The 12,270-nt window shown below is 40.9% G+C and overlaps 1 protein-coding gene across 6 annotated transcripts in view; it reads left to right on the top strand.

Moving 5' to 3' along the window:
- Positions 1–234: 234 nt before the first annotated feature.
- Positions 235–12,270, top strand: part of nfic (nuclear factor I/C) — a 127,812-nt gene continuing 115,776 nt past the window's right edge. For 2 of the 6 annotated variants that reach the window (XM_053236211.1, XM_053236213.1), the window contains exon 1: positions 4,226–4,851. In XM_053236211.1, coding sequence (XP_053092186.1) covers positions 4,822–4,851 — 30 coding nt within the window. In that variant the 5' untranslated portion in view covers positions 4,226–4,821. Of the gene's footprint in view, positions 798–4,214; positions 4,852–12,270 lie in introns of those variants that run through there. The other 4 variants (XM_053236210.1, XM_053236209.1, XM_026928080.3 and 1 more) reach the window with 4 other exon arrangements.

Below are 12,270 nucleotides of genomic sequence, written 5' to 3'. Positions count from 1 at the left end.
TTTGCGCCCATCAGGTTCAAATCAGCTGCTTTTGTCCTTCTGGATTCATCCTCGATTTGATGCTTCAATATTCTCAAATAACCTGGTTTTAACTGCGCCATAAAGCATAGCTAGACCACGAGCTCCCTTGTGTATACACACACACACACACACACACACTGCCACACAAACACACACACACACAAACACACAGTCTCTCTCTCTCTCTCTCACACACACACACACACACACGCCACCTCCGACGCGTTTCATCAATTCCTTCTCCGCGACTGTACGCGGCTGCTGCTGGTGTGCTTGGTGGTGGTGTTGGTGTTGGTGGTGTTGGTGTTGTTGCGCCGCCGTTTGCGTCGTGATAATAAAATAAAGTGGAGAGGAGAAGCGAAGAAGACGTGATGTGCTGATCACCCAGCAGCCATGAGACAGGAGCTCGGCGTGTGTGTGAGTGAAAAGCACAGCGGGCTGAGAGAGCTACAAACCCGGCCCAGATGCAGCTGAGAGTCCGAGCGCGCTCCATTTTACTCTAAACTAAAAAAAAAATCTAATAAAAAAACAACCTCCTCATTGTGCACCGGAGACGACTTTGCGCTTGGCCCCTGACTGTCCGAGGACTGAGGATTTTACACTTTGTGACTCAGAGCAGAAATGGATTTGGAGGAATAATAGAGTAGGTGAATTAAAGGAGAGAAACCCCCCGCCCCGGACGACATGAGCGCGCAGTGACAGCGCGCCGCAGCGCCGCGAAAAGCCTCCGAGACACAACTTTCCCCGCTCCGGCTGGCGCTCTCACTCCGAACATGGTACGTCCATCAAATCCCTTTCATTTGTCCGTTTTCCTTTCATTTCCTGCACATGATCCCGAGTCGTCCCGTGTCCTTAATAATGAAGTCAAACCGAGATCGCCGCAAGAAGAAGTGTCGTAACGCGTTCCGGTTTTCTCTCCGCTTCCTCTCTGTCTAAAGCCGGTTGCTCCGGGGCTTGTTTTCGCCTTCATGGTCCTGAGCCAAGCCTTCAGCTTAGTGCGAGACGTTAAGGCGTGTGTTTGTGCTATCAGACGCCCAGACTTCGGCTTTTTCTTCCCCCTGCAGTGAAAGTTATTAGTTCTTTGCCAGCCTGAGAAAAAACAGGGCAGATAGCCTACGTGTGTGTGTGTGTGTGTTGTGTGCGTGTGTGCGCGCGCGCGCGCCCGTGTGCATGCATGCATGTGTGTGTGGTGTGTGTCTGTCTGTTAACAGGACACACACACAGACACATATACACGCACACACACACAAACAAACACAAGGCCAATTTCAAGTTCAAAGCCGACGTTTTGCTCAGCAGGAAAAATGGCCGCGGCCGGATCCCGGAGCTCACCGGCGTGAAGTTGAAGCCGCAGGCCGGCGGAGGCGCTCCGTCTCTGGGAGGAATCTCAGCCCGAGCTCCGGAGCTCCGTGCGGCTCTGCGGCGCCTGTGAAGCCTCACTGCGCTACTCTTTTCACGCCTGTTCGCGATACGGGATAATAAACAACACAGCCCCACACGGCGGCTCCATTCAACTGGGAGTTGCACCTAATAACGCGGTGTTTAGGGCTGGAACACACAGGGCCATGGCAGGGCCAGCTCAGCGCCAAGCAGTCAATAAAAACACACTCACAAGCCGGGGAGCTTTTTGAGCTTCATGTCACACTTCGACACTTAATCCCACTTACACTCGTTTTACTTCACTTTCACTCTGAGCTGAGTTCAGTGCTGAATAATTTTACACCACCATAATGCACAAGCTGCACACTTTCACACAAGTTCACAACAGCACACTTATTTTATTAGTTCATGATCTGCAAGGACATTTTCGGTTTCTATCCAGGAAGTGTGTGTGTGTGTGTGTGTGTGTGTGTCTTCCTCTTCCCCTCTGCTTATAATTTAATACCTTTTTTTTTATTACTCACAGGCTCTGAACTTATTTTTTTAAACCTGTAATTCAAATTTTAACTTTTCTAAAAGTGCTAAAGGTCCTGTTATTATATTCCAAGAAGTTTAGAAGTTCCTTTTAATGCACTTTGTATTTTTATTTCGAAATATAGATATAGCTTATTAGTAAGCTATATATATAAGACTTATTAGTAATAATATTTTTTAAACTTCTTTATAGTGTGTGTGGAGACATCCATGACTTCATGAAGTTCAGGTTCTCAGGTTATAGATGCAGCATGGTTTACTGTCTTGTGAGCATTACTCTTGTTTGAGGAAAATATAGAAAAGGGGGAAAAATCATTAATAATAATAATAATAATAATAATAATGGCTTTAACTTTGAGGCATGAGTTTATGAACTTTGTCACAGTGTGCAAAAGTAGTTCTGAATATTTAAGCTTGTTTTTGATTTCTTTGTGAACTCAGAAGAAAAAAAAAACTTAAACCTTAATGTGGAAAAAAAAAGAAAGAAAAGCCAGATTAGGAATATTAATTTTTTTTTTTGTTGTTGTGGACAGCTGTTTAGATTTTTTTTTCAGGCATATTTACTTCTACTATTATTGAACTGAAATTTTTTTTTTTTTTTAAAGTTTGTGATCTTAAGAAAAGTTTAAAAATCAAAGCCCTAAAACCCAGTGACTGAATGAAAGAAGTTTCAATAACTGCGCTTTTTACTCGAGAGCAAGTTTAAGAACTTTTTTTTCCTCATCTATAGTCGTAATAAATGTAGACAGATTATGATAGAGAGAGGGAAAATCTGTTATGTTTTTGGCTTTAAAAAGTAATTTAGCTTTCAAACACACACACACACACACACACACTACAGTTATTTTTAAAATGTTGGTGAAGTTGACCAAAAAGAGAAACAATACAGAGGAAAAGTGTGCAGTGAGTTCACTGCAGTGTGTATTGCGCTCAAGCAGCTCGTGTCCGTGTCGGTTCTTGACCATTATTGCATTTAAGGTTCTTTTAGGAATTAGTCAGGTTTCGAGAGCGTTTCTGGAGACACTTTCACACTCTTTGCATAGTCAAACTTGGGTTCTTCTATAGTTAAGAGTTCTTAGCTTCTTAAAAAGGCTCCAGTTTAGGTGAAAGTCTCTGGTTTCTACATATAAACATTTTTTAAGAGTTAATCGTCATCGTGATGATTGTCACAGTGGTGGAACCCGAACGCTCTGTTCTATGGTTATACATAGAACCTTTAAGGGTTTCCCCAGAGGGAGAACTGAAACACCTTTACGCATTCTACATTTGACCTTTTTCACAGTTAATCATCATCATCATCATCATCATCATTTGGATTGTCTCATCAGCTGAAACTAAACACTCTGTTGTAGGGTTCTACACAGAACCTGTAAGAGTTTTCCCAGAAGGAGAACTGAAGAAACTATAAGTGTTCTGCATTTTCCTTTTTTTTTCTCCAAAGTTAATCATTATTATTTGGATTTTCTCAGTGACGGAACCCAACCTCTCTGTTGCAGGGTTCTACACAGAACCTTTAAGAGTCCCCTGGTTGTAGGGTTCTACATAAGACCTGTAAGGGTTTGCGCTGATACGCAACCGAACAATTACGATGTTGTGCATTTGACATTTTTCCATAATCATCATCAAAATCATTCAGATTGTCTCATCAGCAGAACCCGAACGCTCTGTTACAGGGCTGTACGTAGAACCTTTCAGGATGTCTCCTGGTTTAGGGTTCTGTGTAGAACTCTAATGGCTTTCGCAGAGGGACAACCAAAGAACCCTTACACTTTCTGCATTTGACATTTTCTCCAAAGTTAATAATCATCATCATTTGGATTGTCTCTCCGGCGGAACCCAAACACTGCTGTCGGGTTCTGCGTAGCCAAGAAGCTCTAAGGGTTTCCGCAGGAGGGAGAACTGAAGAACCCTTATGAGTTGTGCATTTGACTTTTTTTTTTTTTTTTTTTTGAGGTTCCACCGGTGAGACATTTAAGTAGAACCCTCTTGAAAAGGGACTGCGAAGAACCTAGCCGAAAACCGCTAATGAAATGTTGTCGTTTGTCGTTAACGGCTGAGTGTGCACGCGCGCTCCCGGTGACGCAGCGTGCACGCGGTTTTGCAGTTTTGACCATTCCGCTCCGGGATCCGGGGTTCAGCCCGGGGACGCGCGCGCCACACCGGGAGCGGAAAGACAGACAGACAGAGAAGGAGAGAGAGAGAGAGAGAGAGAGAGCAAAAAAGTCGCACCTGAGAAAAAAACAATAGGACAGAAAGACAGAGAGATAGATAGATAGATAGATAGATAGATAGATAGATAGAGTGTGTGTGTGTGTGTGTGTGTGTGTGAGAGAGAGAGAGAGAGAGAGAGAGAGAGGGAGTTCCTGCTTCTTTAAGTTCTGCGCGTTTTTTTAATGGGATGGGCCATTTTCATAACGTCATTTCATTCCTCCCTCTTTTTTCATTTCTTCTTCTTTGATTCTTTCTTTCTCCCTCTCCCTCTCTCTCTCTCTCTCTCCCTCCCTCCCGCGTCCTCCTCCCCCGTTTCCTAAAGTGCACGAGCTCGCCCGAGCCTCCACGTTTTCGGATCTTCTTTAGTCGGCGGTCAAATCTCGTGCGCGGCTCCTGCGTGCTTTTTCTTTCTTTTTTTCTCTCGCTCTCTCTCTCTCTCTCTCTCTCTCGCTCTCTCTCTCTCTCTCTCTCTCCCTCCCACCGCGAGCTTTCCAAACTTGGGCTGCTTGCACCGGGAGCGCGAGAGAAGTGCGGCGGCGATGGTGGAAGCGCCGGCGCTGCTGCTGATGAAGAAGGAGAAGATGATGATGATGATGATTAACTGTGAAAACCTGCTCATCTGACTGCTGATCGCTCTTTTCTCCTCTCCGGTTCGCGTCTCTCCGTTTTTTCACCATGATGTATTCTCCTCTGTGTCTGACTCAGGTAAAAAAAAAAAAAAAGAAAAAGAAAAAAAGGCCTCGTGCGCTTTTTGTGGGCGAAGTGAGTTAATGTTTGGATGGAAGTTTAGAAAAGGGCGGGCAAAGTTTAAAAAAAAAAAAAAAGCTGGGAATTATTCAAAATGCAAAAAAAAAAAAAAAATATGCAAGCCAGAGTTACAGCTCAGTATTTATTTATTTATTTTTTTTTCAAAATGATTATGTATTTATTATCATATATGATCAACATTCAGTTTTTTAGTGCTACTTCTTAACTCCTGATTAAACTTCTACTCTAAGCTGGCACTGGTTTAATCCTGGTAGTCATAGCAGGATAAAAATAAAATGCAAAAAGTTGTGACATGCATACATGGCTCATGGGTGCTCCTGAATGTTTTTTCTGCTGGAAAACATTTGAGAATATTTTTGCGAATATTAGTGTGTTCTGCGTTGTAGTGTTGTCGATTTGCTTAACATTTGTATATTTGTTCTGCGAATTATTATCAGCAGGATTAACAGAAAAAAAGCTAATATACTATGCATATAATATCCTTGCATACTTGTCTTTTAGTGATTATTTTCAATTTGTGCCTAAAACCTCGTTATATCTATTCACTCAGATTGTGCCACATGTGTTTGTAGCATTATTAGGGGAAAAAAAAAGATATTTTAGATATTGCGATTTGTTTTCTCTCTCAGGCCTGTATGTCTAACAACAGTTCAAATATCGCTTGTGTGTTGCTTAGACTCCTGAATCTTCTTCCTGAAGTAACATTTCTTGCATGAAATCCTGTTTTACGGATCATTTTAAATGATTTTGGGCCTCTGGAAAGCTGTTGCAGTGGTGCAGCCTGTCATATTTGAGAAAGTATAGAGTTTTTTGCTTTAAAAAAAAAAAAACTTTCAAATGTGAGTCTGCATTTTAAATCAACACAAAGTTGTGTAAAATTGTGCAATACAACATCGCAGAGTTTTTATTGTCCATTCCTGCGGCGGTGTTTTGTTTGTGAGCTACACTCCAAGAAGTCAAAGAAACTGTTTTTTTTTTAATATATATATCTATCTGAATGTTTGTTTCGATTTCAGTTGTCCAAAGTGCACGGCTTTGACATTGAGAGTTATGCAGATGGAAAGGAAATCCAAGTTTGAATTTGCCCAGCTGGCCTGTATTTTTTTTTCCCCCTCTCCATCCTGAAAGTTGAACTCAGAAATGACTTAATACAGGAGATTTCACTCATTTCCAGGAAAGTGCTGTTTGAATAACGCTTACGTCTCTCATGTTTGGCTTGTGGTTTAGTTTAGTTTTGTCGTTGTAATTGCTTTTCTTCTAATCCACATATTTTTTTTTTAACAAAACGCTGACCTGGAATGTGCCAGACTCGGGTCTGATTATGCAGACGGTCCGTTTGAGACGTAATCGGATATTGAGAATAAACAGTGCTCCTTTGAGGTGTCCTTTTTTTATTTTTTTCATTTTCAGGTCACTGCCAAGTGGATTTGCAGCCAAAAAGTCTAAATGAATTGTGCTGTAGTTATTTAGACGTATTAATGTAGTAACAGGTTTTAAACGAGGCCATCAGCTGTAAAATAACATGGATCATGTGGTAAACATTCGACCGTTTTCCATTTTCTCACTTCAGAATGCAAAGCAGCTCAGATTTATGCTTCCTGTCCTTTTGCTTATGTTAGAAAATGTCCTACTTTTTCATAGTCCTGTCTGTCAGGTAGACCATGTTGTATATACATTGCAATTATACGCTGATACTAAACAGTACTCTTCCTTGTTCTGATGTCATACCATGAAAGGTACAAGGGTTTCAGACCTTGTCTCTATGCATGTGGTCCTCAAAGTCCAATTATGTACCGTAAATTATTTTGAAAGTTACATTAGATTTAGGTAAAAGATACACACTAATGGTACGAATGATGTTCCTGTGATGGTACCACCTCAGCGACAAGAACAAGTACCTTTTGGTACCTTTATTCCTGACAGTGTTACAGAACAATAATCCAACTTTATAACACGGTTGTTATGATAAGAAGTGAAATGTAAATGAACTATATTAATATAGCTCAGGAAAGAAAACACGCCGAGTTCCAGTACAGTGGACGTTATTTCCTTATCACAGTGGTGCGTCTGTGTGTGTGTGTGTGTGTGTGTGTGTATGTGTGTCGTAGATGTGCTGTGTGAAGCTGGAAGCTGTTGCTTGGCCTCGTGTGTGTTTACTGTGTGTGGAGGAGAATCCTGACGTGACCCTGTTACAGAAGCTCAGCGGGCAGAGAGAAAGAAAGATAGATAGAGAGAGAGAGAGAGAGAGGAGCGGTGTGTGTGTGTGTGTGTGTGTGTGTGTGAATGTGTGTGTGTCAGACTCCAGCAGTCTTGCTGCCAACCTGCAAGACAGCAGCCGTGATCCTGAGCAGAGCCTCACACACACACACACACACACACACACACACACACACGCACACGCTCGCATGCAGCAGTTTGTGAACAGTGCACTGACACAGAGCAATAATTTTTTTCCGACCAAAAAAAAAAACCTATTTATTTTTATCCTTTTAGATGTGCTTTATGAAAGTAAGCTTAAACTTAAAACCAATTTTTAAAACCGAAACTCTTGATAGAATTTTTTTGTCATTTATAAATGACACAGGTACATCTTACAAAAAGCTCTAACTGCATAACTAATAAAATATTTAATACATTGTTACATAATAATCCCTTAAAAGATTTTAAATAATCAGTGAAATGAAAAGTATCATTTAAAGAGACAGTAGCACATTTTCAGACTCCTGAGTTAGTTCTAGACTGTAAAACGTAAAAATGTTAATTTCACAGCTAAAATGTTTTCTTTTAAAAGTCATTTCACGATTAGATTTAAGAAAATAAAATCAAGAAAATTAGTCACAGTATAAAGTTATAACATTTTATTGCTTAATTTAATTTTAGTGTAAAGATTTTGATCCTAAATGCATTTTGTACTACTCGGTTGGTTCTAGTCTGGAGTTAGTGTGCTCTCTGTTTTTTTTATTTTACTCGTCAGATGTGGCACGACTCTTGTACCATTAGACATGACTAAATTGTCTGCGGTAAAATGTTTGACCAGGTGCTATGGTCAGAACTTTCCTGAAGTTGAAATATTATAAATTAAATTTATTCAGCTATAAATATGTAAAAAAAAAAAATAAATACAACTTCCTTTCATTCCCAGAAAGAACCTTGTCTATTTAGATGATGATGATGATAGTAATAATAATAATAATAATAATAGCTGCAATCTGCAGGGTCCAAGCACCTTTTTGCAAGTAGTGCGTCAAGTGGCCAGTTCGTGATGCTGATAATGATAATAATAATAATAATAATAATAATAATATAATAGGCGATGGTTCTCGGTATGATCCTGAGCTCGGGTTCCTGTCTTCCTGTCTGTCTGGACTTTTGCACGTTCTCCCAGTGCCTGTGTGGGTTTCCTCCATGGTTCTCAGGTTTCCTCTGGCTGCCATAAGTGGCTTGACCCCTAGGTGTGAATCAGTGTATTAATGTGTTCCCAGGATAGACTGCGGATCCATTGCAACCCTGATCAAGATAACGCACTAACTGAGAATGAACAACAACAACAACAATAATAATAATAATAATAATAATAATAATATTAATAATAATATGGTGCTGGTATTTGAACTCATAGGTACCTGGCTGTAAATTGTAAACTTGTTCAGTTGAGTGCTGAACTAGTCGTACATATGGATCTCAGAAATCCACTACATTTTAAACATACTGATGTGGAGTTTATGATTTTTGAGTGAGGGTTACTGCTGGAAGATTTGGTAACAATACCCTGATCAGATCATCCCACTTTTCCCACTTTTCGCATTTTTTCTTTTTCTTTTTTTTTTTTTTTTTGCTGAGGTTTTTGCTAACAAACTGGCACCAAATCTAGATTTTGAAAAATATAAGTGCAATTTTTTTTTTCAGTTTAACATTTACAAATAAAAGTATTTAAAATACCCTTTAAACACCTAGAAGCCTAGAGCTCTTGTACATAGACACATTTCCTATTCGTTGTTCTGTAGTTACTGAATAATTCATATTTCTAAGATGAAGAACTAAGTTGAAACTTTAAGAATTTGGTACCATAAGCAGAATTTAATGCCCAGTCAGCTGTTCGTATGTATCGATATAACTCGTTTTTAACTGAAAGCAGCAGATTTGATGTTAAAAGTTTGTTTCCTTTTTTTCTTTGTTTAACAATTTATAAGCTCCAACTTTTCAGTTTGAGTTAATTATTTTTTAAAAGTAACCTATATATCGTGATACATGTTGTGTATCGTAGCAATGTCTTGTATCGCGATGTGATATTGTGGTCGTATTGCGCACGCTTACGTGAGATTTATCACGATAGAGGTATTAGCTCATCAGTTTGGACGGACGCTGGGTTGAAATGGCTGCAGTCGTAAACGTTCGAGATCAGAGCGTTTCAATCCGCCTGCGCTGGCAACACACCGTGTCCTGCCCACGTTTCTCATTGATTCATTTCGATAGTGCTGCACTTATTCCCCGCAGGAGGAGAGGACAGAGGAGGAGAGTGGAGGACAGAGGAGGAGAGTGGAGGAGAGCGGAGGAGAGGAGTGAGCCAGCGGGCTGGAGACGCCGTCCTGGCTGCCAAACCCAGGCCTATTTTAGTGTCTGACAGATCTGACAGCGTGTCGATAACGCTCTGCTGGGGCTTGGACTTGTCATGCGCCTGGTTTTTAATGTTGCTTTTAAACATATTGCATGGGTTTAAATTTGAAATAGTAGTTGGCTCGCATGCACTGGGTTTGCTGCTGAGCGATGACCTATTTATCCGCCTTTATTGAAGGTTCAGTAAATACAACTATATACTGCGACAGATTTGTCATGTGACGATATTGTTTCATACTACAATAATTTCCCCGATGCACAGCACAGTGCTGGTAAATTCTCAAATCTGATTGGTCAGAAGGTGTTCGGCTCTAACAGTAGTTCCGGCTGTATTTCAAATCCCAGATTTATATTAATGTGCTTGTTCTAATACGTTATCGTTTCCATAGTAACAGCATACACAGGGATTTGCATGGTGGACGCTGCACAGAAAAAAGGAGTCAAAACATATTTAAACGTTGATATGGTGAAGTTTTTTGTAAGGAGATGTTTCCTTAGCATTTATGGAATGAGTCTCCAGTGTCAGAGCTTGATAAAGCGCAAGTTCAGGCTAGTTGTGGTTTCTCAGTAACAAGACAAGCTGTGCTTTTCCTTCTTATGAATAAAAAAGAGAGGTTTGTGAGGGAACAACTGCGTATAGTGATAACAGAAACTAACTTGTGGCGCAGATGTTTCGCAAAATGAAAATAAATAACTCACCACCTTCATCACACCACACTGTCGTTGATTATTTTCCTGTAACAGCACACACCTTATTGTGTTTTACTTGCTTATATAATTATACATATTGTAATGATGTCATATTTCTAGATTTCTACATTTCTACATTTTAGTGATAGTGAATAGAATTATGGGATGTCCTTTTCTAAGAGGGAGGACATTCGTTTAAAAGACGCTAGCTACCTAAACAAAGCAGGCAATATCCTGATGGATTGTGTCTTAATCTCAGTATTGATGTCCGTTTCTCTGAGTAACGTGGTTTCACGGTTGCGGATTCGTAGCAGTTCGTAACATCATGCTTTTTCTTTCAAAATTTTCAGCATGGAAAAATGTATCCACTTGTTTGAATGTGTACGACATTTCATAGGCTCAGGTTGCTGTTGTTGACCTCAGTGAAGTTCCAGTATGTGTTTGTGTGTGCGCGTGTGTGTGTGTGTGTGTAACGAGGCCCTCCTTTAATCAGGGCTGAAATGTCCCTCGGCCACGCTGTTTGAAGTCTCTATAGCACAGCTCACACTCATGGGCTACTGTGAGAGTATGTGTGTGTGTGTGTGTGTGTGTGTGTGTGTGTGAGTGCACTGTATGGCCCACTTTTGCCCCTCAGTGGTGCAGTCATGGCAGCACTAAAGCCCCACTGCGCTCCCATCAGCACGTTAATTAAGCTATTTTGATCGCTTCCCCAGCTGAGTGTTAACCCAACTGTCATTCCTGCAAACTTTTCTGGCAGATATTTATTTATGTGAGAAATTTTTTTTAGTTCTAACTAGAGCACAGACTTTGATGTTAACCCCGTTGGCTGTGCGATCGGCCCAGTGGGGAGAGAGACACGGGACGCACCGGGGTACCACGAGTTATAAAAGCTCTGGCTGTTGGCATGAGCCGAGGACTCCATGTGTCCTGCTCTGCAGATGTCTGTGCTTGACGCTTGGCTTCGTTTCATATCACACCCAGGTTCCTCGGCGGGGAGTATGGTGAGCGGCGCTAAATATTTACTTTACAGAGGCAGGTTTGGATTCCACCTAAGCGAACGCGGCGTCTCGGCCAACAGCTTCAGAGTGAGGAGGGAAAGTGAGCTTGATGTGTTGTTTTTTTTTTTTTTTTGGGAAAATCACGCTCTAGTTTAACGCCGGGGTGTTATGTAGTATTCGGACGGGGTAAGATTTTTGGGCGTTTGTCAGTTGAGTAATGTTGCTGGAGGATGTGTGCAGTAATTGTGATCGATTTCTGTGGGATAAGTGATATCTCTATAAATCACAGAGATGGGCGTGTCTTCGCGATGTACGCATGCTCATCACGCTAAAAATTCCACGCGTACTACATACACTTCATTGTAACACAAACCGCTTGTTGTAGGACTTAGTTAGTAGGTTAGTAGTTCGTTAGTAGGTCACATGACCGTAACATGCATGTAGACAGTACCTATGCTACGAAATAATAATTTACCTAAAAATCTGTGTTATATAGTTCTGCTTTTGAAACTTGGGCTTCGTTTTGTTTTAACGATAGATAATACTGCTTCCTGGCGTGCACAAAAAATCTTTTCACACAGGATATGCTGGAATTCTTACCAGTTTTTTTTAATATATTACGACAGGATATCTAAACCTGGGTTTTTTTCTGCTGCTCATTTTATAGAAGGTATAACACAGCGTAATCTTTCCAGACACGTGCACACGTAGTCCGTAAAGGAGTTATTGACAAATTCGGACGTGACTAATATCGCCGAGATACTCCTGTAATAATAACATTACCCCACCCCTCCCTGTATAAAACTAATCCCACTCGAATAAGGCTTGAGAATTTGCGTGGTTTTCGTTCCAGCCTCCAGGAGCAAACCTGATTCCACTTGTTTAATCAATTGATCTTCAAACAACCATTAGGCGTGGCTCCTATTTGGCTGGAATGGAAAGCCGCATCCATGCAGCCATTTTGTTTTTCCACGGAAAACTTTAAAGATGTTCTGAAAGATCTGCATCATGACCGGATCGCGTAGTCTTATCTGATCGAACCTGAAAACTAGAG

This window comes from Pangasianodon hypophthalmus, chromosome 8 (assembly GCF_027358585.1).
Source record: "Pangasianodon hypophthalmus isolate fPanHyp1 chromosome 8, fPanHyp1.pri, whole genome shotgun sequence".
NCBI lineage: Eukaryota > Metazoa > Chordata > Actinopteri > Siluriformes > Pangasiidae > Pangasianodon > Pangasianodon hypophthalmus.
The sequence above is the reverse complement of the archived record's forward strand: the minus strand, read 5'-3'. Positions and strand labels throughout refer to the sequence as shown.